Source organism: Protopterus annectens, chromosome 9.part0 (genome assembly GCF_019279795.1).
Source record: "Protopterus annectens isolate FY-2018-M chromosome 9.part0, PAN1.0, whole genome shotgun sequence".
In the NCBI taxonomy this organism is placed as follows: domain Eukaryota; kingdom Metazoa; phylum Chordata; order Ceratodontiformes; family Protopteridae; genus Protopterus; species Protopterus annectens.
Window position 1 is genome coordinate 204691942 of NC_056743.1, and position 24109 is coordinate 204716050.

A 24109-nucleotide genomic window follows, 5' to 3' on the forward strand; every position below is an offset into this window, starting at 1 on the left:
GAAAAGGGAAAATTGCCCCACAAACAAGCTTGGAAAGTGGATGCCCTGTCTTTACCTGGAAAAACCTATCGGTTTATGCCTTTCCCCCTCTGCCTCTCCATGGTACTACTAAAGATCAAACAGGACAAACCAAGGACAATACTGATTGCACCAGACTGGCCACGCCAACACTAGTACCCCCTCTTGTGCAGTGTGCAACTGTTGGCACCATGGCATCTGCCTCAGACTCCTACCCTGCTATCCCAGCATGAGGGCCAGATTCTGCACCCACAGCTTCAAACCTTGAACCTGGCAGTCTGGCTCATTACCTGATCTCTCCATTACCACCCCTCAGTAAACAAGTGATGGATGTCATTCTGGAGGCAAGGAGGCCTAGTACTAGAAAATCCTATGCTGAAAAATGGAAAAGATTCTGTTCCTGGAGCCAAACTCAGGGGATAGGCACAGCAGCACCCAAGTTACCTCATATTATTCAATACATAACTGAGATGCTTCACAAGAGCCTTTACTTTTCCACCATCAAAATTAATGCCTCAGCCATTTCAGCTCATTACAATATAGAACCACCCCTCTTCTCTCATCCACTGTCGAAGCAGTTCCTCAGAGGGGTCAAAAACTTAAGACCACCCATGAGAGCCATTACTCCAGCCTGGGACCTCAACTTTGTATTGGAAAAACTCACTCTACCTCCCTTTGAGCCAGCTGCAAATGCAGAGTTGAAATTCCTTTCTTGGAAAACAGCCTTCCTTCTAGCCATCACTTCAGCAAGAAGAGTATCTGAATTACAGGCCCTCATGGCAGTGGAGCCTTTCATCATCTTTCATGTGGACAGGGTGTCCCTCAGGACCAATCTCTCCATGCCCAAGGTGTTATCAAATGTGGCCCTTAATCAGTCCATTCATTTGCCAACCTTTTCTAATCCACAGAATAAAGGGAAACGAATACTGCACTCATTGGACGTGCACAGACAACTTAGATTTTACTTGGACAGGACTAAACCTCTCAGGAAATCTGAAAAGCTGCTGGTTGCATTTGCTGCAGAGGGGAAGGCCATTTCAAAGCAAACCATTCCTAAGTTTATAGGCCACTGCATTCATTTTTGTCATAAACACAATGGAAAACCTACTCCACAGGGGATTAAACCACATTCAACTAGGGCTGCATCTACCTCTATAGCCTTTCTCAGAGGTGTCCCTACCAGGGACATCCTAGAAGTTGCTACCTGGAGTTCTGTACATACCTTCACCAAGCTTTACCACTTGCCAGTTTTTTCTAAATCAGAGCTGCTTTTGCAACTGCAGTCTTGCAGGGTCTTATAGTTGGTCCTAATGTTATCTGATTACCTCCTCCCATTCTTAGCTTTGGGAATCTACCCAAATGTGATGACTGCAACAGTGAGTCACGAAGAACATAGTACAGTTGTGTACACTTACCATAAATGTAGATGCTCGAGTGTATTCACTGTTGCAGTCCTGGTTACCCTCTCTCCAGCCCCTGACTTCTATTGACTAGTCCTCTATTCTTGTTTACTATGCTTAAAGCTTTTTGGTGTATTTGCTTTTTTGTTGGAGGTGTAACCTTGTATATAATTGCTTCCCATTATGGGGGCACCTGACATCTGGGACAAGAAAAACTGATGTAATGGTGTCGGCTGCATGCTTTATACCCCTGACTACCTAACGTCATGGAAGATGAGACAGCAACTGACACAGGACCCAAGACTTTGAAAATCAGGCCGACTGAGGGCTACTGCAAGCAGATAACCCAAATGTGATGACTGCAACAGTGAATACACTCTAACATCTACATTTATGGTAAGTGTACACCACTGTACTTTCCACAGTGCAAGTATGGTAATGAGCTTGCTGCTGTTTACACTGGATTGGTATGGATACCATAGTGCGTCTGTCTAAGAGAGAGAAAAATTCATAGCATAGACATCGGCCTCATTTAGTAGATTTTCTCAGAAGCTTTACCATTTCTAATTTTCATTAAGATGTATAACACGGAAATACTTGGTTTTGGAGTAATCCCTCAATCCAGAGGGTTTCAAAGAGAACATAGAGAGATGGTCAGATTTGACCAGGGAGGTGGGTTATCAATGGGGTGGTGCAATTGGGGAAAATGTTTGTGAAACAAGGCTCAAGAAATTTACACCCCGGTAGGTAGGGGGACAGTTTGATATTTGCATAGGCAGTTTACAAAGTTCAGAAATCCTATGGGCATATTCGTTGCAGGTAGTAAATGCTTGCCAGTTTGTGTGGAGAGTCAAAGTAACCCATTGAAGTACTTAGTTTGACTGTTAACTTTCATAACTGGTTATGGTATTCATGATGCGAAGGGGTCATAGATAGGGATCTATAATGGTTTATAAGTTAATTTTTCTTGAGTGTACCCAAGACATCTACCAGTTCCAGATAACCAGCATGCAAGATTCTTCAAGAGCTAGTGGGGTTGCAAATAAATACAGATGTTTACCTCAGAGCGGCTAGGGGATCTGAGTGCATGATGATTGTTGTTGTATGCAAGGAGTGCTATCACTACAGTGGAGACAGGTGCCTGTATTTACACAAGTGCTGATATTTTGAAGATTATGACGGCCTCAAGTTCAGAGACTTTGTTAGGTCTCTGACATTCAGCAGTACTACCTTGATGTTATCTAGATTGGAGTGTTATATTGGGATGTCCATCAGATGAACTCTGCTTAAAAAAGGCACTATGCACATGGCAAAAAGTTTTAGCCAGTATACAAAACCAAGGGCTGAGAAATGCAAGCCATGCTTAGCAAAGCAGGTAGGTCTGAGCATTTAATTCCATGCAAACTCACTGGCTTCCCCTAGAATGACACTATTTTACTAGCCAGTTGTTTAAAGCATTTATTTTATCCTTCAATTTTTTTTTTTCTTGTTGATAGTAGAATGCTGCTCACTGGCCTTTTTGAACACACAGAGAGCTTTACAGTCTCTCTCTGCATCTCCCCCATGGTGGCATGCCTTAGATTATTTGCCCCCACAGTGGGTAATTGCAAGATGTCCTCCTATTCTCATGTTGCAGTATTTTTCACTCTTGGGTTTCCTCCTCTTGCTACCCGAGCATACGGCCAATCTTCAAAAGTTTGCAGTCACTGCAAGGTGCATGGGGGCATCCAACGTGGCTAGATGAACGTGGGCCATAAAAGTGATGTCTGCACGCACCATTCCTCAGAACTTCTGCCACCAGTCGAATGTCACCTGTTCCTGCTGACCTGGCCATCGGATCTACTGTCTTAAGTTAGGTACCCCGTTGGGGAACCTTTATTTGTGCCATTGTGTTCTAGTGCTTGTTCATGTCATTCAGAAAGGGTAGGTGCAAGTGCGGCCTTTAGATTCCCCACAAGGAAGCCGTCCCTAAGGCCTGCACCATTTGCCAGGCCTTTGTCCAGAAAACTTTGCGTTAAAGACTACATGCTTTGAATATATATCTCGAGAACCAAACTGCTAACGTTAGGCATGGAGGGGACTTCCGATCTGCCTGCCAAGCCACCCAAGGAGAAGGCCAAGACCTTAAGGCCTGCAATGGCTGCTGTGCCTCCGCCTTCCAACGTTCATCCTTTGGCCAGCCTGGAGGAACAATCAGTTGCTGCCCTTACTGGTACAGTGGGTACCAATGTGGAAGCCTCAGACCCTGTGTGGGGAGGGCACATCCTCTGAGGCCCTGCAGATGTCAATCTCTGACACTGAGGGGGAACCCAGGCTTGCATTGGCTGACCAGGCGGACCTTTCCAGTACGTCATTGCTGTCAGACCCTAGGTCTTCTCCTGTGCAGACACCTGCTAGGCCTTTCCTCAAGAGAAAGAACATGCATCTCCTTCTGCGGAAAGCCAACCAGATTGACAGGCTTTCACATAGTCTCCTGAATGCATTAATGGCTTTCAGACCTACTTCTACAGTAGCCTCACCAGTACCTCCACCTTTGTTGAACCCTAGGCCCCAATCTTTAGACCGCTCCCAGGTGGAAGAGGAGGAATATTCTGAGTTTTCCTCTGAAGATTTGCTCTTATGCTTCCCAACTCCCCTCTCCTCTCATTAAGCTTCCCAAGAGGAAGAATCAGCTGAAGCAGACTCCCCAGCAGAAGCTCTCAGCTTTGGGGAAAACATTGCTGAGATGAGGGAGCACTTTAAATGGAATTCTTCTGAGATGACAGAGGTACCGAAGAGGTACTGTGATCTTCTCCAGATGGATTCCCCTGCAGCTAACCCCCAGCACTTCCAGCATTCCTTGATGCTTTCATTTCAGCTGCACTGAATCCTGACTCTCAGCCCCCTGCTTCACTCAGACCTGATAGATTTTTCAAAGTCTCTCGTGGCAGCTAAATTTCTAGTGGAATGTCCTTTAGCCGATCTCTGTCTTCACTGATGAGGCTTCCAAGCTCCTTCCTTCCTTCTTCCCTCCTGCCTCTGGATAGACAGCAAGGCTATGGAATGTTTGGGCAAAAAGGTCTACACATCCTCTACCCTGGCATTCAGGGCTATCAGTTGTCAGACCCATGTGTCCAAATATACTCTAGCTCTTTTAGGAAAAGACTCCAGCTGTTTGACATCCCTGATACTGCAGCCAAAGCTCTACTGTCCAGTCTTATTTCTTTGACCTCCCAAGTCACTAGACACATCATATGCTGCAGCTATGATGCTGCTGAGGTCTTGGCTAGATCTGCTGCATCGACATCTGCTGTTAAGAGATGTTTGTGGCTACGACTACAGCCATTATCAGATTGATATAAGGCAAAATTACTTGATGCACCTTTGGACAATTCAACTTTTTAAGAGACTGCAACAAAAGGGGGAGGAGCTGCAGGACTTAAAGCATTTGTTTGTAACACCGGTCCCCAAATTTTAAAGGAATTATCCCTCAAAAACCCAATTTATTAGGAAGCGCTCTGTGCTCGCTCCCTCTTCAAGACCCAGGATGGTTGCCAGCAAACAGTCAACTACTGCCAGACCTTCACAGCCACCAGCACAAAAGGCTCAGTTTCAAGACAGGGTAGGTAGTATGCGACTATCTGCCACTCTTGAATCCACCCCCTGTCCCTCTATCCCTCTTTCTCTAAGGCTCTCTCACTGTCTCCAAGTGTGGGGAGACATCACTACAGACAGGTGGGTCCTCTACATAATAGAAAGAGGGTACTTCATGACTTGGATCATTCCCCAGTTGGAAGGGGCATCCCTCTGCCCCCCAAAGGTCAGCCCTCTCTCCTCTAAGCTGTTTTGGATGATCTTTTGGCCCATGGCACCATTTAGCATGTCCCACAGGTAACATGGGGAAAAGGTTTCTATTCAAGGATGTTTCTAGTACCAAGAAAAGTGGATCCGTGCAGACCATTTCTGGATCTCTCCTATCTAAACCTTTTCCTGAAAATGCCCACCTTCCGGATGCTCACATTTCAAACACTTTTCCCCTGATTTTGCCCAGGGATTCATGGCCACCTTGGACATCAAGGATGCCTACCTCCACATACCCATAAGGCCCAATTTCAGAAGATGCCTTTGTTTCTCTGTGGCCTCTTCTCACTATCAGTTCTCGGCTTTGCCGTTCAGACTTTATACAGCTCCAAGGGTTTTCACCAAGTGCCTGACTCAAGTGACAGCCTACTGTTGGACTCAGGGAATTCAGATTTTTCCTTACCCAGATGACCTGCGCATCCAGGTGGATAGCAAAGAATCCCTCCTGCTCCATTTGCAGAAAACTCTCTCCCTCCTGCAGGCTCTGGGGTTCCGGATAAATTATCCCAAGTCCTCCCTGACCCCCGCTCAGAATCTTGTCTTTCTCTGGTGCAGGATTCGGACAGACATCATGAAGGCAGCTATGTGGTAAAATTAATGTGAAGGTTGGACAGCTCAAGAACTACTTCGTTCGTTCCTTAGAGCAGTCTGTTGTGAAAGTTTCTTTTGAAAACTTTGTAATGTTTTCTTTCCCATTAAATACAAGTACTGGTTTCTAGCTCTCCCCTCAATTCACAGTTAGCTTCTAAATCCATTGACTGGGACACAGGTTTGTTCTTTCCTAACCAGAAGTTTAGTAGTTTAACACACAGCACTAAAAATAAACACTGCAGTCTTCAAGAAATAATATGAGATTGTAAGGAGAAAAAAAATTACTTAAGTAATGTAAGGAAAATAAATTAAGACATTCACCTCACACAGCAGTCTGTTCTGTGGTGTAGCTAGTTTTCTGTCTTTGATAGATAATGCACAGCAGCATGCAGAGCTCTCTTATGGTTGTAAAACTATATTTTTTTCTAAGCCTATTACCTGATATTGTTTTAGTGGAAGTAATGTGAAATGAGTAATATCCACACTTTTAAAATAGATAGTAGACATAGCGCTACTTTTATAGCAAACTCCTCACACAACTGTGTTTTTACTTTATTTCATAGTACTTATGTTCAGTATATGAATTTGTAGTAAGTTTGTGTAGTTTTACTTACTAGAGTAGCATTCAAGCCTTGGTATTTAGTACACACATGTGCTATAGTAGTTTATTTGTATGGAGTTATGATAAACCGAGATTCTTTCTTTCTTTCTTTTTCTTTTCTTAGCACTGCAGTACTTGCTGATGGAGCATACGTGGCTCAGTCGGCTTTGGTATCTCAGGAAGTAAACGCAGCACCTGTTGCCAAAAGTGGTACGGCAGTCCAAAGTATGGAGACCAAGCAAAAGGTTTGTAAGAGTGGCCCATAAATTAGTAGTGTAACAGTGTTCATGTCGTAGTTCAGAAGCAGAAGATTGTGAAAGCATGCACAGAGTTTGTGGGTAAAAAATTTAGTTTGCATGACCATTTGAAATGTGTAAAATATATTTATATTTTTAATTAAGTAGTCCATTTGTCCTATTTTCAGTGGAGGTCCTGAAGGTCTGGTTAAGTGATTTGCTCAACATTGGTACAGTAGGCAAATGTAAATTGTGGAAATCTAACCCATGAATCCGTGGTGAAACTTTTTAACACATCATACCCTGCTAAACTGTCAGACAGCAGGTAGCATTACATAGCTTAAGTGCTGCTTCATCTGCAGTGTTTAAACCAGAAAGGAAATGCTGATAAGTTTTTGCGGTAGGTAAGGAAGATGACTCATCTCTAAACTCTTACTCTGTAAATTAAGGAGAAAATCTTTGAAACGCATTACATACAGTATACAAATGCCTTTGTGGATTGCTTTACTTGATGTCAAGCTGAGCTTTTTTTCTTTTTAACTAAACTGTAGAATGATTTTTTGGATCATGAATCTGTAGTAAGTTAGATACTACTTCATCAGTCCGTCCAGTTTGACTGTTGGGGGTACCTAGACACTTGTCAAATCTAATCTGAAGAAAGGAGGAACCCCCTCAAACAGGACAGCCCAACAAGCTGAATAAATGTATGAAAGATTTCAAACTCCCTCCCATCCTGGCAGTCCTTCAATCTTTCCAGAAAATCTGAACTTCCATTTCTGTCTTTGGCAACAGATTGTTTCAGGCAGAAAGGCACAGAGAGTAATCCATGAAGGTTACAGACTGCAGTGCGAGTTTCTTTCCCTTTCAGGGGATTCCTCTTCATCTGTCAGACCAGACTTTGTTTCTTCCCCTGTTGTTCACCATATGCTTGCTCAGGGTGATAGGTGTCCCGTCTCCTTGGTTAGGGGCAGGGTTTTGTTTTATTCCAGGAAGATCCTGGTACCAAAATAGAAAGAACAAAATCTGATTTTGTCCTTTCCATTCTTCCTCACCTGATGGGATTGGTCCATTCTTCCTCACCTGATGGGATTGGATCAGTCTCTCTGATTTGACTCTGCCGCTTTGATCAGATCACTGACTCCAAGAACGGTCTAGCGTCTCCCTTTACCCATAATGGCCAGGCAACCTAACATACCTCAGATCTTGTTTGCCACCATCATCTTTAGATGCGCATCTGTTTATTCTCGAGTGTTTTTGAAGTTATTGTAGCCTGTTTGTCATGAGTTAGGTTAAAGTTCTAACTTTTATATTCTATTGTACTCGCATCTCCCTTTAATTTTTGAACTGATTTTAGCTGATTTCTGCTGCCATTGTTGGTACACTCCTGCTCCTTTACTCGTTTTAGTGTTTTTTTCCGTAACATTTTGGTAGTTTCCTCTTTTTAATGTTTTTGCAAAAAAACACTACTTTTTTTTCTGTCCTTAGAGGTTATGTATATTTTCATCTTCTAACCACTGTATTGTTGCTTATGGTACATCATTGCTGACAAGCCTATGGAGCTCAAAAAGTGAGTTACCTGTGGGCATAAGCTTCCCAACTCAGATGCCCACAGGGAATGCATGCATTGCCTAGAAGTTGATTGTTCAATCTGTTCAGGTTGTAATTCTAGAACTTTAACCGATCGGAGGAACAGGTTATTTTTAAGAGGCTTTTATCTGTATTCCTCTACTTCCTTAGTTGCTCGGCCTTATAACCCTACGAAAACGTCTGATGCTTAAGTTAGAGTCAATGTCCAAGGAAAAGGACTCCCGTAAGAGGTTTCCTGACTTTTCTTCCACATTGTCTCCTTCATCTGAGCCCCCTTCAAAAGTACATAAGAAGTTGGATCTGTCTGTCTCTGATTCTTGTTTGTGTCTTTCGGCTTTTCCCGGTTAGGGGTCGCCACAGCGGAACTCCGGTCCGCTAATGATTGGTAGTGGATTTTTTACGTACCGGGTTACCAGCCCTGATGCACAACCTTCAACGAAGGCACGCCCCATTCACGTATGCCTCCACACAGAAGATGCTCTAGCTGAGAATCGAATGGGACAATGTCTTGCTATGAGGCGACAATGCTACAGCAGCACCACCACCGCATGATTCTACTGTTTTGAAATCTAGGTCTCCTTGGATCTGTACATATCTGCTTCTATTGGATCCAGTTTCATCGTGACGACTTTCTTTCATGGAGGAATCTCCATGAAAACCTCTGTCCATGACATCTCTTAAGTCTTCCAGAAGCTGATGTGAATAGGATGCTGAGGAAGTTTTCAGAGAGCAGATTCCAATGGGGGTCCTCCCAGCTCTGACTGGATCTGTGAGGTGTCCCTTGTCCACTCACCCCCCCCCCTTGGTATCTTTCTCTGATCTAACCCACTATTTCGGAGCCCTCTGGTCTGAGGTCTCGGGGGTGTCTTCATTGTATCTGAAGACTGTTTTTGACTCCAATTGTTCCAGTGAGCCAACTGGCTCAGAGTCTTTGAGAGCTGGAAGACTCTCAGAGCCAAGGCCTCGGGTCTGGGGGCTGGAGTTGACTCCGAAAGTTTTTGGGGCAGTCTCTTCCCCTCAGGGGTTTTATCTTTTGATTGCTTGGGTCTGACTCCCTCCTCGTGTGGAGAGCTCGTTGGGTTGTGGGAGCCGGCATTTTGAGAAATCCCTCGCTCTTGTGCAGTTGACTTATGTCCCCTAGGAATCCTGCCATTTGAGGTCGTGGAGAGGGCTTTCTCCTTGTCTAGAGAGGAGACATCTCTGCCCCCTTTGGATCAGTCAACCTTGCCTCATCCAGTTCTTTGCTTTGAGCCTTGTCCATCCTTTCCACTGGGACAACTAGCCCAAACTAGTCTCGAGCCAGTTTGTCAGGACATAGTCTTCTCTTCTGATACTTCCCTAGAGCATCCCATTGTGGAAGTCCCTAGGAAGAGAATGTGTATGAAGAGGTACTTAGATTTTCTCAGGAAATCTCTGTCACGGTGGACACCAATTCTGAAGAGAGGGAGGGGTTCCTCAGATCGCTACCTCCGTATGTCTCCTTTGGAGACATCATGGAGCCCCTGAAACAAAAAGGTGGAGCCTCCCACTAGGAGGATTCTGTGTTTCTGGACACTTTCAAGTCTGGCCTGTTACTTCTTGGGTTACCCCCCCCCCCCCCCCCGGCTGATGAGCTGATTGGCTTTGTTTCTAACTGGCAGTAGAAGGAGCTGGACACTGTAGAGCCAATACAAAAAGACCAGACAGGATTTTAGCCCCCCCCCCCCCGAAGGGCAGTGTACACTGGAGCAAGGAAGTCCTAGTTGGCACCATGGTTGTGGCTGTAGCCATTAAGAAGGAACTGAGTTCATCTTTCGATCTCCCTAACAGAGTCCAGGGCTTTGGGTTTGGGAAGCACATGTATACTTCAATGACGTCTGTCCTCAGGTTGCTGAATTATCTGGCACATTTTACAAGGTTAAAATAGATCTGACTAAAGAGCTTGTCCAGTCTATTTTTGGTTCCATGTCAGTCAAGGGTGAATTTCCTCACAGCTGGCCACCCTGCAGTCTGTTTCAATTGTATCCATGAGGCTAAGTTCCCACGCAGTGGGAGGTACTGCACTGGTGGTGGCTTCAGGCATAGCCATCAGGAGACATGCGTGTACAAAATTGTGATTTTGCAGAGCCCTTTGTCTTCGTTCATCATTGCACCCTTTGATGGATTTTCCCTGTTTGGCCTTAAGGTTGAAGACACACACTCCAGATGGGAGTAAAAGGGAAAAAAAACCCTGTCTGCCATTGGTGTACATTTTTCAACCCCTCAAAGACCTTTTCTCTAGGGATCGTTGAGGAGGTAAAGAAATGTGGTTTAGGAAATCCTAGGGTCTTTTTTTCATGATTCATGCAGAGATACTTCCCCAGGAGCAGGAGGAGGAGGAACTGTAATGGAAGACGCTGTCCTGGTAGCAGAGGTGGCCTGGTGAACCAGGGCTTCAAGGATTTTTTCTTGGATAAAGCCCTGTCAGCACTCCTGAAAGGAGGCCTAGACTGTTCCCTGCTGGAGGCAGTTGGACGATGTTTGCCTCTGCACCGGCCAACCTGGTTATCTAGTACAGGAGATTCCTTTGTGCAGAGGATCATATCTAGAATTTATACTGTTATCATTTTCTCTGACCTGTTCCACCCAGTCAGAGGGAAGCAGCATCTCTAGAAATAAAAAAAAAAAAAAAAAAAAAAAAAAAAAAAAGCTGCTAAAGAGTCATCCAGGAGGACCCCCCAGACTATAGAGTATCTGGAACATAATCCGGTTTCTTCTGAGTGCCAAAAAAGACAAGGGGACTTGAGACCAGTTGTGGATCTCTGCAAATTAAACCAATTTGTACAGTGTTCAAAGTTTTATGTGGTCATGGTTCTGCTTTGGTTGCAAAACGACAATTAGATGTGCTTGATAGGTCTTCAGGATGTTCATAGGTGTGTACTAGGCTAATGGCTCTGGAGCCTTTACAAGCCTAGCCCATAGAAGTGCCCTGGCATCCTGCTGCCCAACATTAGTTCCCAGTGCCTCTATCAAGTAGAGCCATGGGAATGGTCCCTGGGGTGAACTTTTTATTTCCCATCCACTCATCAAGATTTCTCTTGAAGAGAACCAGTGAGGTGCTCTGCTTGACGTGTATGGGAAGTATATTCCAGAGCATGGGCAGTCTCTGGGTTATGAACCTGTCACCTCCAGTATGTTCATTTGATTGTGGTAATGAGGTTGAGGTCTCTGGAGCATGTGGTGCGGAGGGGATTGAGATTTCTTTAGATGCAGCGTTTCTAACAGCTTGGCCAGACATGGCTTTGTAAGTCGAGCAGAGATTGCCTCTTAGTAGATGATATGAGGCAGAATAGCTGGAGTTTTTTTTTTTTTTTTTGAGTCTGTCCATGTAGGATGTGTTTAAGGCCTAGGATTCTCCTTGTGAGGTACTTTTGTGGGCTTTCCAGCTGTTGGTTGCATGTGTCTAGTGAGGTACATGCCAAATAGGGCATTATACTCTATGACTGGCCTAATGAGGGAAGAGTAGAGAGAGATGATGACCTCTTTCTTCCTGGATGTAAAACCCTTGGTAATGAGACATGTCACATAAGAATTTTTGACCACAGTGACAATGTGGGGGTCGAAGGAGAGGTTGTCAACCTGTATCCCCAGATCTCTTATAAACGCCTTCAGTGGGCTCCCATCGATGTGGTAATTGGTGAGAACCGAGTTCTTCCCAAAGAGGATGACGACGCATCTTTTGGCATTAAGCTTAAGGCCATGGTTTCAACACCAGTCCGTGGTCTCATTGAGGCCATTCTGTAGAAGTCTACATCATTTGGGGAGTTGATGGCTCCCAGCTTGCAGTCATCTGCGAACTTGGTCAGTCAGAATCCCTCCATGTTGGCCTGGACTTCTGAGACGTACATGCCATACAGGAGAGGACCCAGGACCAATCCCTGTGGGGCTGTCAATCCCTGTGGGACTCCACTCTTGACTGGTCAGCAGTCTGACTTGGAGTCCACTACTTTCACGCTGTGGGTTCTATCTGTGAGCCAGTTTGCAACCCACTTAGTGATATAGGGGATGATGCCTAGCTTGGTGAGGATATCAATAATTCCTGAGTGGGAATGGTATCAAAGGCCTTGGCCAGATCAAGGTAGGCTGTATGAACTGCCTTTCCCTCATCCATAGCTCTGTTGACTGACTCAAAAGTCAACCAGGTTGAGCAGGCATGATCTACCATTCACAGAACCAAATTGCGTGGGATCTAGAGTTTGGAGATTCCCTATAGCCTTGTTAATTATGTCCTTGATGCGCTCCATAACCTTACATGTCAGACTCTTCAGACTAATGGGCGATAATTCCCAGGGTCTGTAGTCTCTCCCCCTTTATGGAGAGGGATAAACTGTAGCAGTGCACCATTCGGTAGGGACAAAGCCTGAGGTGAGGCTGTGATTGAACAGGGCACACAGATGTGGTGCCAGTTCACTTTGTAGTTCATGTAGAACACATCCAGGGATATTTTCAGATCCCATGGAAGCTGTATTCTTGGTCTTGGACAATGCAGGTTTAACCTGTGCTGTAGTAATGCTGAGTGCCTGGCGTTCCTCTGGTATTGTGATTGGTCATTTGGGGGTAGAGAGGGGTGAAGTTGGCACTGAATCTGTTGGCCAGTATGTAGGCAATATCTGTTGGCTCAGTATAGGAGGTACCATTGTGCAACAACTCTGAGCAAACCTGGGTATTGCAGTTTAGATTCTTGATATAACTATAGAAGGCTTTGTGGTTGTTTAGTGTCTGTCGCAATTCTGCCTTCATAGCTGGCTTTAGAGGTTTTGATGGGGGGGGGGGATCTCAACTTTTTGTTGTGGCTAATAAGGGAGATGTTCTTAGTGTTTCACTGTTGCAGTCATCACCTGTGGGTTATCCCTGATGTTGGTAGTCCTCGGCTGACCCAAATACCAGAGTCAGTGGTTTTTCTAAATTGGCTGCTGTCATTTGCTGCCTGATGTCAGGTCGTCAGTGCTATAAAGGAGGGCAGCTGATGCCATTACATCAGTTTTTCTTGCCGTGGAGCCCATAGCAGACGTAGTTAGCAAGTGTTCTGGTCGGCCGTCGCTACCAGAGTTTGAATTACAGCTGAAAACTTCTAAAGTGAAGTACCCCCTTAGGAATCCTTTTTTCTTGGACTAACTGATGTCCGAAAAAGTTAATGGTCTCGCCTGTGGAAAGCAAATACCACTTGCACTCGTACTGCATCACTTGTTTTAGGCCCAGATCACAACGTCTCCCGTTGCTGGTTCTGTGCCCTCTTTAATGCGAGAACCATTTGTCCTAGAGCTCTTATTGTAGCCAGGTATTTTAGTCTTCTGTGTTCGCATTCCGAAATGGCGTCCATCCGCCAACAATCCATAGACGTTCTGAAAAAGATAGAGAAGACCACACAAGGCTAAGCCTTCCGATGACTTTACTGCTAAGCAGGTTGTCAGTTCTTCAGTATTCATTGAGGCACCTTTGCAGCCCCTGATGCCCAATTCAGTACCTTTGCAGGCCTCTGCTGAGACCCTTTCAGAGTCCTGTATGCTATAGAAATCTTATTTGTCTTTTGAGCCTTAGGTTGCGTTTCTGCCTTGGTTGGGTCTGGAGCCAGGACGCAGGCACCAGCTTCTGTTGAGTTTTTTTGAACTACTGAATCTAGACAAAAACCGACGTCTTCTCCTCCAACTACCATTTCTCTCAGACCGATGGATTCTCTCAGGCCTAGAGGCAAGGCCAATCCTAGGAAAACCACCTCTAGCCACCATTTTACTCCTACTTCACCACCCCAAGCTCAAATGCTTAAAATGGCAGAGGATCTTATCACACTTATCAAGGGTAGTCAGGCCACAACTTCTAAAAGGAAAAGAGACACTTCTGAATTACTGACAGAACAGGATTCTGAGAAGTCTGATTATTCAGATTTTGCAGAGGAACGATAACCTCTGACTGCTTATGAGGGTTCAAATGCAGAGGAATTCATTCCTTCTGCCTCCCTACCAGAAGATCTTGCCTTTGCGGAAACCCTTCATACCCTCAGGGAACATTTCCACTGGGAATCACAGGACTTAAGTCTAAGAAGACTGAGTTTCTAGACCTGCCCCAGCACAGACCCTTGGCCATCCCTCCAATCTTAGAGGGGGTTGATGATGTCTTTCATGAATTCATTTTAACTCCTGACAGCCTTCCACCTGCTCCCAGAAAACTTGACAGGTATTACAGAGTGCCAGATTCCCACAAATACCTATACTGAAATCCTGCTGCAGACCAGGAGGTAGGTAGAGGCATTGGAATTGATGAATTCCAGGAAGCGTTGGGCCAGTGTTTTGGTGCATGAGTAGTTTTCCCAGTTGATGGAGGGGTAGTTGAAGTCACCTTGTATGAGTGTGTTGGGTTGGACCCTAATAGTTTCCAGGGTGCTTAGGAATGTGGAGTGAGACTCTTGGGACATGGTTGGGGACCTATAGCAAGCTACGACCTGAATCGCCGTCTTACCCAGTGTTGTACCTGAAGCATCGCAGATGTGTTGTGCTGGGCAACTAGTCTGGAGTTGTGCATATCCTTTATGAATATGGAGACACCACTGCCTTTGGAGCTTCGGTCCATGTTCTGGGGCAGAAGGGTGTGGAATGAGTTATAGCCTGGTAGTGCAGGGGTGCTTTTTGCTGCTTTAAACCAGATCTCCATTACAGTACGAATGTCAATGTTCTCCAGTTTGAGGAGTGCTTCGAGCAAGTACATCTTGAGATTTCAACTTCTAGTGTTGAGCAGCATGACCCTCAGATTGCATTTATTTATAGCTGCTATGGTGGTAATTTGGTCTTTGGAACATCGCCTAAAAAAGCGTTATAAGGGGTGGCAAGAGCATTAGCAAGTATTTGGAAACCCAGGGGTGACCGATGCAGGCCATCATTGGCAAAGCATCGAGGTCGGTCAATCATGTCATCCCAAGTGGACAGATACTGGATCCCCTTAGAATGACACCAGCAACTCAGCCAATTGTTGAAGTTAGTCATTTTCTGCTTGTACTGCAGTATCATTCTAAGCGATGGGAGGATGCTTCTGAGGGCTAGGGTTATACCTGCCTGGGCCACATAATCCAAGAGCTCCTCCATGTGTCTCTTCATGTAGTCCAGGGAGGTGCGTCTCGGGTCATTCACACCCACATGGACAGTGACAGAGTCATACTTGTTGAGTGACAAGAGTGCGTGTGGTGTCAGATTCTGGCACCTGATAGACAGCTGACTGTTACTAGGTTGAATAAAGAGAAGGTGAGTGGGACATCAGTGCGCCTCACTATCAAGTCACCTGTGATTAGTGTATTTGGCAATTTGTTTTGCCTTAAGGGCTTAGGTTGAGGGGCACACTGTGTAGGTGAGCTGTGTGTCTTGTGGTTTGTGCTGTGTTGTGGTGGTAGTGTGTTTCTGCCTTGGAAGTCTCTGCTGGTTGGGTAGATTTTTATTGAGAGCCTCCGCAAAAGTGCGTGTGTGGTTTGTGTTTTTATGCGAGAGCTGTGATGGTGGGTGTTCTGAAGGGCCATGTGTTGCATTTGGTGTGGTGCAGGTGTTGAGCTTCTCCTCTTGACCAGCTATTCTGGTTTTGGCTTAAGTGCATGGCTTCCAATTTGGATTTGTTAGTGCATCTCTCTCAAGTCTGAATATTGAAAGATAAGAGGAGAAGGTTGTCTGTGTACATGAGGTAGTTGCTACACTGCCTTAGAATGCCCAAGTTCACTAGCTTAATGGGAGAAGGCACAGGAAACTGACGTTTAGGCATGGTAGAAGGGATGGTCGTTATTACCAAGTACTGGAGCGGTTTCTTTTTATATACCTTTTACAGGAAAAATGTCGCTCAAGATGTCTGTCTGTACAGAGCACTGCCAAACAGTTGAGGGGAAACTAATATGTAGACCCTGAAAATTTAAGGCAGAAACATTTAGGCAGATATTCTGAAGTTAGAAAGAAATCAAGCCATACTTATTGAAAAATGAAGAATTAGCTGATCAAGAATGATGAAAAGAGGGGAGTCGCATGAATGGTTACTGGCTGACTACTATTAATGTTAGTGTTAGCACAGCTTCACTCTGTAGGGATACAATACTCCTTTGCTTCTTATCTCACCAGAGGCAAAATGTTAGCACCAATCCCAAGAAGCGAAGCAGGCTACGGCCTGTTTGGTGATCCACAGTCTTGACCCAGATGATGCAAGGGTCTGCAGGCTTATAGCCTTTTTCTGGTAGATGCCTCAAATAGCAACCAGACCAGTCAGGTATGTTAAGCACAGACACTCCCTCTCCATCCAGAAGGAGTCAGGAATCAATGCACTCTGCTCGTACTCCTACCAGGATCAGGAATATAAGCACAGATTTGAAGCTGTCACCTATAAAGCAGTTTTTTAGGCTTTCTGATGATCAGCGCACTCCAGAAAATAATGCAACTGCACTCCTTCTCTCACCAGGAGAAAACAGAAGCACTAATCCCAAGATGACTACTGAGAGGCAGAATGTGGGCTCTCCAATAACTGGTGGTCTTGCAATAGATGCGTAATAAGATGAAAAAATGGTTTATCCTGAATACTGCAGTGTGCACTAGAGGAGTTAGATGTGAAAGTAGATAACTTAAGTTTTACCTGTCTAAAAAGTTTAGTGGAGTTACTATTTTTAAAACAGCAAGATTGAAAGGGGGCAGTCATTTTCTTGTATTGTGGTACTAAAGAATACAGTAGGATGGCCAATAAATTTGAATAGTTGAAGGGGAGTGATTTCACAAAATAATTGTGCTCACTCTCACCAGCCAGAGAAAGCAGAGAGGAAATGAGATATATGGTCAAATTAACTTATGGGACAGGCAACTAGAAAGACAATGGTATTTAAGAACACAACAGTATTGACTCGCAAGAGACAAAGCTGTGGTCTCTTTTCAAGTTTTAAAATGCAGTTAAAGCAGAATACAAGTAAAACACAGTGTAAAGAAAACAAATCATAGTATATGAAATAGAAAAAGGCAATAAAGTAATACAAAATACAACAAATAAAAAGCAAACTAACCTTTCACAACAAATTGTACCAGAGTCTGGATGAGCCTTTCCAGTAAAGGGATGCAAGAATAACTAGTTCTTACTCTGGGTTAAATCTTTGTGTAACGATATTAATACTGTTAGCCAGAATATAGATGCAGCATTTGGGTTTCCAGATAGGAGTCTTTTTGTGTACTGTCAAATCAAAATGAACAGACACTCCAGAAGGTATCTGTGCTTCCAGGCTGGTAGCCAGCCATTACCAGCTCAGAGCACTGCCCTTTGGTCTCATCACAGCAGCCAAGGTGTTCACCAAGTGCATCGCAGGGTAGCAGCCGACTTGAGACTGCTGAGATTCCAAGTGTTTCCATATCTAGATGACTGGCTTTTAACTGCTCCAACCAGGCATTGACTGCAAGGGACTACTTGCTGGAGTTGTGTTCATCTGGGAATCACTGTCGGTTGCAAGAAATCTCAGCTCACACCTAAGCAAAGCCTGGAGTTCATAGGTGCTTGTCTGGACACAAGTCTGTGAGATAGCCGGTCTTCCCTCTACTCTAATACAGACACTGAGGTCCTAAGTCAAGTAAGTGATTCAGAGGTTTTCTCTTCTGGTCTGATTATTCTTGCAAGCTCTGAGGTCAGTGGCAGCAACTGTCACCCTCGTTCCTGTGGCCAGGTTTTATAAGCTGTTCAGTAGAAACCTTTTGTTCAGTGATCCATTCTTCACCTGTTAACCACGTCAGTCATGATTATTCAGGCGTGCAAAGAAATACCTTCTTTGGTGGATTCAGTCAAATCAGCCCTGCAAAGGTCATCAATTTGTACTCCCCATGGCCATGGTGACCATGGAGGCCTCCTATTTGGGGTGCAGGGGGCACTACTTGTGAACGACTGTCCAAGCTGCTTGGTTCCCCGAAGAGGCCAAGATGCATATTAGTTTCCTGGAAATGAGAGTAGTTCTAGCGTTGCAGGCATTTCAAGACGTTAACCTGTCTGGGGCGATTGCTACTCAGATGGGCAATATGTCAGTGGTCTGATACATCAGCAAACAGGAAGGAACCAGACATTACCCGCTTTAGGTTCATAGGTTCATACTAGGCTATCTGCCCTAGGGCATTTATAAGCCTAGCCAGAGTGTGTTTGGCTTTCGCCACCCATTTTAAATTAATTTTGCTATGCCTTTTTTTGAGGTTAGTATACTGTGCCTCTGTCTAACAGTGACACAGAAGTGATAGCCGGGGTAAATCTATGATCTCCCATCCACTCATCAAGATTCCTCTTGAAGAGAGTCAATGTGGGACTCTGCCTAACCTGGACTGGGATTTTATTCCAGAGTGAAGGGAGCCTCTGGGTTATGAATCTGTCTCTCCAGCATGTCCTATTTATTTCAGTGCTGAGGTTCAAGTCTCTCGAGCGCGTAGCTCGATGGGATTTGGATTTTCTGAGGTGCAGCATGTCCATTAATTCCGGGTTGGACATGGCTTTATACGTCTGGCACAGATCGCCTCTGAGCAGGTGGTATGCCACTGAGTAGAGCTGGAGTTTCTTTAACCGGGCAGCATATGGCATTTGTTTGAGCCCTTTGATCCTCTTGGTGAGGTACTTTTGGGGTCTTTCCAGTTGCTGCAGGTGTCTGGTAAGGTACATCCCAAAAGGGGCATTGTACTCAATTATGGGCCTGATGAGGGATGAGTAAAGAGGCACGATAACCTCCCCTGATCTAGATGTGAATCCCTTCATGATTAGGTGGGCTATATAAAATGTTTTTCTAACCACTTTGGCCACGTGGTTGTCAAATGAGAGATTGCTATCAACTTGGGTCCCCAGGTCCCTAATGGCTTCTTCTGTACTTAAATGGATTACCACCTATGTGGTAATTTGTAGGCACTTTGTTTTTGCCAAAGGGGATGACTATACACTTTTTGGCGTTTAGCTTGAGGCCATGGCTCTGGCACCAGTTGTCTGTTTCTATGAGGCCCTTTTGGAGGATGCTTGTGTCGGCTGGAGAGTTGATTATGGCGCCCAGTTTGCAGTCATCTGCGAACTTGGTCAGCCACAGTTCTTCCGTGTTGGCCTGTACCGCCGAGAAATATATACCGAACAAGAGAGGTCCCAGGACTGAGCCTTGTGGGACGCCACTTGTAACTGGTTTGGAGTCTGACATGGCTCCAGCAATTCTAACCATGTGGGTTCTGTCCTTGAGCCAGTTTGCAACCCATCTAGTGACATAGGGGTTTATATTTAAGCGGGTGAGCTTATCTATAATGCCCGAGTGGGGTATTGTATCGAAGGCTTTTGCGAGGTCCAGGTAGGCTGTGTGGACCACCTTCCCCTCGTCAATGGCCTTGGTGACTGTTTCAAAGAAATCAACCAGGTTTAAGAGGCAGCAACTTCGCTGAAAACTCTTTTTGAATTACCTATTAAACAATATAAAGTTAGTAAGGGTGTATAAATGTGGGCGCTGTAGTTATTGTAAGTTTATTCAAATTGGTTCTACTTTTCAAATTAGGGGGGTTAGATATTTTATCCATGACAAATTTAATTGTGAAAGTCAAGGTATTATATACTTAACCTCCTGTAAATTATGCCCTGTATTTTATCTGGGCAAAACTAAGCGTCAACTTAAACAGCGCATCTACGAACACATGTACGCTATTTCTAAAGGTACAACTTCCAATATGTATATGTATATATATATATGTTTGTATATATGTATATGTATTTATGTATGTGTGTGCGTGTATATATATATATATATATATATATATATATATATATATATATATAGGGGGCACCTGACAAGAACTAAAGAAAATGGTGTCAGCTGCATGTTTTATACCCCTGACGACCTGACGTCATGGAAGAGGAGAGAGCAACCGACGCGGGACCCAAGACTTTGGAATTCAGGTCGACTGAGCGCAACCTGCCAGCAGATTACCCAAATGTAATGACTGCTGCAGTGAATACACTCTAACATCTACATTTATGGTAAGTGTACTCAACTGTACTTTCTCCCTACCAGCACTCCTGAAGAGAGGCCCGATTGTGCGTCTCTGGAGCCGGTCGGGAGTCGCATTTCTTTATACCCAGAAGCCTGGCAAGACGTCACTCAGGATGAGTGGGTATTAAAGATAATTTCCAGATGTTATCATATGCCCTTCTCTTCTCCTCCCCCTCCGACCAAGAGAATCGCAGACTTTCCACCCAGTCACAAGGGATTCCTCAACTTTAGAAATAAAAAAAAGTTGCTTTCAAAGGGAGCCGTGCAGCCTGTCCCCGCAGACCAAGTAGGATTAGAGACTTACTCAAGATTCTTTTTGGGGCCGAAAAGAACAGGGAACCTGAGACCCATCTTGGATCTCAGCCAATTGAACCTTCATGTGCAAAAGTCCAAGTTCCGCATGGTCACCTTAGTCAATACTCCCTCTGTTAGGGAAAGATGTGTGGATGTGCTCCATCGACCTCAAAGATGCTTACTACCATATGAAGATGGACAGGGCATCGAGAAGTCATCTATGCTTCCAGCTGGGAGCCAGTCATTTTCAGTTTCACTCTCTGCACTTTGGTCTCACCACAGCTCCCAGGGTGTTCATCAAATGCATGGCAGTGGTAACGGCTCACTTGAGACGTCAGGGATTCCAAGTGTTTCTGTACCTGGACGACTGGCTCCTTTCTGCCACTACCAGATATCTACTATTACAGACCAGGGATGCCACCATTACATTATGCCAAAGGTTAGGAATTACTTTAAACTGGGAAAAATCTGCCTTGTTGCCCTCGCAGTGTGTCATTTTTATCGGCGCTGAGCTAGATACGGTGCTTATGAGGACCCAGAGAATTCAAACTCTACAGCAGCAGGTCTACGCCTTACTGCCATTGAGGAAGGTCAAGGCAAAAGTGGTTCTCAAGTTATTAGGGACCATGGCTGCCACGATCATGCTAGTTCCCCTTGCCAGACTACACGTGAGGGTTCTTCAGTGGCTGCTTTTCGCTCAATGTTCAGTACAGCATCTTCCACTCTCCCATTCTATTCTGATTACCGACACGTGCAAGTGGGATCTACGCTGGTGGCTTCAGGCCAGCAATCTCAAGGTGGGCAAGCCAAGCCTTTTGTCCCATTCTCTCCAGTTACCACGGTGTTCAGGGATGCCTTCCAGATCGGGTGGGTGGGGCATTATCTTGGCAGGACTGTCCAAGGCACGTGGCGGGATCACGAGCCCCATTTGCATATCAGTGTCTTGGAGATGAGAGCAGTGCTATTAGCGTTGCAAGCACTTCAGAGCTTTCTCCCTCTAGGGACAATTTCAATCCACTCAGACAACATGTCGATGGTGTGGTACCTGAACAAACGGGGAGGAACCAAATCATACCTCTTTTGCAGAGGGGCACTTTGAGTTTGGCAGTGGGCGGTGTCTTCTCAACGCTTTCTAGTTGCAGCGCACATACCGGGGAAGTCCAACGTGATTTCCGATAGGCTGAGCAGAGCTATCCTAATGCCTCACGAGTGGTCCCTGAACAATTATGTTGTGGACGAGATATTCCACAGATGGGGTCAGCCTTGCTGCGATCAATTTGCCAGCCCCCTCAATGCCAAATGCAGCAGCTACTTCACCCTTATCCCCCCCCCCCGGAGGGGGAGACACCCAGGGATGCTCTAGCTCATGATTGGCCCTCCGGTCTTTTCTATGCCTTTCCACCGTTACCTCTGATATCAGAGGTCATTCAGAAAGCACAGTCTTTGGGAAGCAAGATGATCCTCATTGCCCCACACTGGCCTCGTCAAATTTGGTTTCCCTTCCTTCAACCCTATCTAATGGACAAGCCCTGGGTTCTGGACCCAGCTCCAGATCTGCTGACTCATATGTCATGACGGTTGCATCCCTCCATCCAGACCCTCAAGTTGACAGCTTGGCTGCTCCAGTTCCATCCTTAGTCAGGTTTCATGATTTTTCTCCGGAAGTGGTCCATATTCTATCATCTTCCCACAAGCCTTCTACCAGGAAGATTTATTCCAGTAAGTGGAAGAAATTTTCTGTTTGGGCCCGTGAGAGACATATTGATCCTTATAACAGTGCGTATTTCGGCAATATTTAAATTTCTTTCTCAACTGTTCAGTTTGGGTTCAGCTGCAGCAACCATTCAAGTGCAATTGGCAGCAATTTCTACCTTTCACATTGCTAATGAGCCCAACCTTATGGCTCATAAGCTTTGTAGGTCTTTTATGAGAGGGACATGGTTACTCCGACCTCCAGTCTTTGATCCAGTGATGCCATGGGACTTCAGTTTTGTATTACAGAAGCTCACCTCAACTCCCTTTGAGCCTGCAGCGACGTGTAATATTAAATTCTTGTCATGGAAGACAATATTCTTGGTAGCCATAACTTCAGGTAGGCGGGTCTCTGAACTCCAAACAGTATCGATTAGGCCACTTTATTTTGTGTTTCACAAAGATAGGGTCTCCTTAAGAACCAACCCTTTTGTTACAAAGGTTGCCTCTGTTGTCAATGTCAACCAATCCATTGAGTTGTCTGTGTTTTTTCCTGAATTCTCCAACACGACAGAATTTGTTTGATCAGCTGGATGTTCATAGACTATTGCGATGTTCATCGTGCATACAGCTGCAGTCATAACAGATGGGTTCTCCTTCCGTCAGGCGGGTCCTCGGTCGGCCGAATTCCAAAGTCTGGGTTTGGCGTCAGTTGTCGTCGCTTCTTCCCTGACGTCAGTGCGACAGGGGTATAAAGGAACCAGCCGACGCCATTTTCTTCAGTCTTTCTTGCCGCGCGGTGCCCGAAGCAGAAGCAGTTCGCAAGTGCCGGTCGGCCAGCTCTTGAGATTACGAAAATTTGGAAACCTAAGTCTTCTTAAAAGCTAAGTACCCCGTTGGGGAAACTTTTCTTGCCTCAGACCGATGTCAGACAAAGTTAATAATTGTATTTCTTGTGGGAAGCAAATACCGCATAATTATTTCCATTCCCTCTGTATACCTTGTTTAGGCCCAGACCACGACGTCTCGGTCTGTCGCTTTTGTGCTACATTCAATAAACGCACTATTAAGCATCGGGTTGAGTTCGCCCAGCATTATTTTGGGAAAGCATTTAATTATACTATGTCATCGGATACTCCGACTCCGGTTTTATCTAAAAAAACGCAAAGACAAGGACCGACACACGAGGTCCGCGGCCTCTACCGACACCACGCCAAAGCCGACTACACGTGGTCCAGTTCTCAGCGAGGCGCCTACGCAGCCCCTGACTACCGACGACATTTCTTTGACGGTGGCTCCTGTGCCCGAGGTCGCAGGCTCCTCGGCCCACACCCCGACTACAGATACCGAAGCCACTCTTGGCGTTGAAACTCAGAATGTGGACAGGTCCACCTCCACTCAAGGTGTCTACAGACCTTCCTCTTCTTTCTCCATCAAGGCTTTCACAAAGTCTAAAGCAACCATGCACTCTAAGGGACCAGCTACACAGGGCCCATCCCCCAGGCCCCATGCCTAAGAAACAGATGCTTAAAATGGCTGAGGATTTAATTGCTCTTATCAGAGGTTCTCAGCCCCCTCCGGACAAAAGGCCTAGAGTGGAGGAAGATTCCCCCTCCTTTGATCAGGGCTCCATTATTTCAGAGTACTCTGATGATCAGTAACATTCTTACTCCCCTTTTGAAGACTCTGATGCAGAGGAGTCCATCCTTTCTGTATCCCCCCCTGAGGATTACTCATTTTGGGAAACTTTGCATACCTTAAGGGAATACTTCCACTGGGAAGGCCAGGATTATTCAGATTCCAAGAAAAGGCTCAGGGAATTTCTCTTGCTTCCTCAGCACAGGCCTCTGGCTAT

At 45.3% G+C, this 24109-nt stretch overlaps 1 protein-coding gene across 1 annotated transcript in view; it reads left to right on the forward strand.

Moving 5' to 3' along the window:
- Nucleotides 1-24109, forward strand: part of FNBP4 (formin binding protein 4) — a gene marked incomplete in the record, with an annotated part of 825158 nt that overhangs the window by 114732 nt on the left and 686317 nt on the right. The window contains 1 exon segment of the mRNA XM_044082091.1: nt 6575-6695. Coding sequence (XP_043938026.1) covers nt 6575-6695 — 121 coding nt within the window.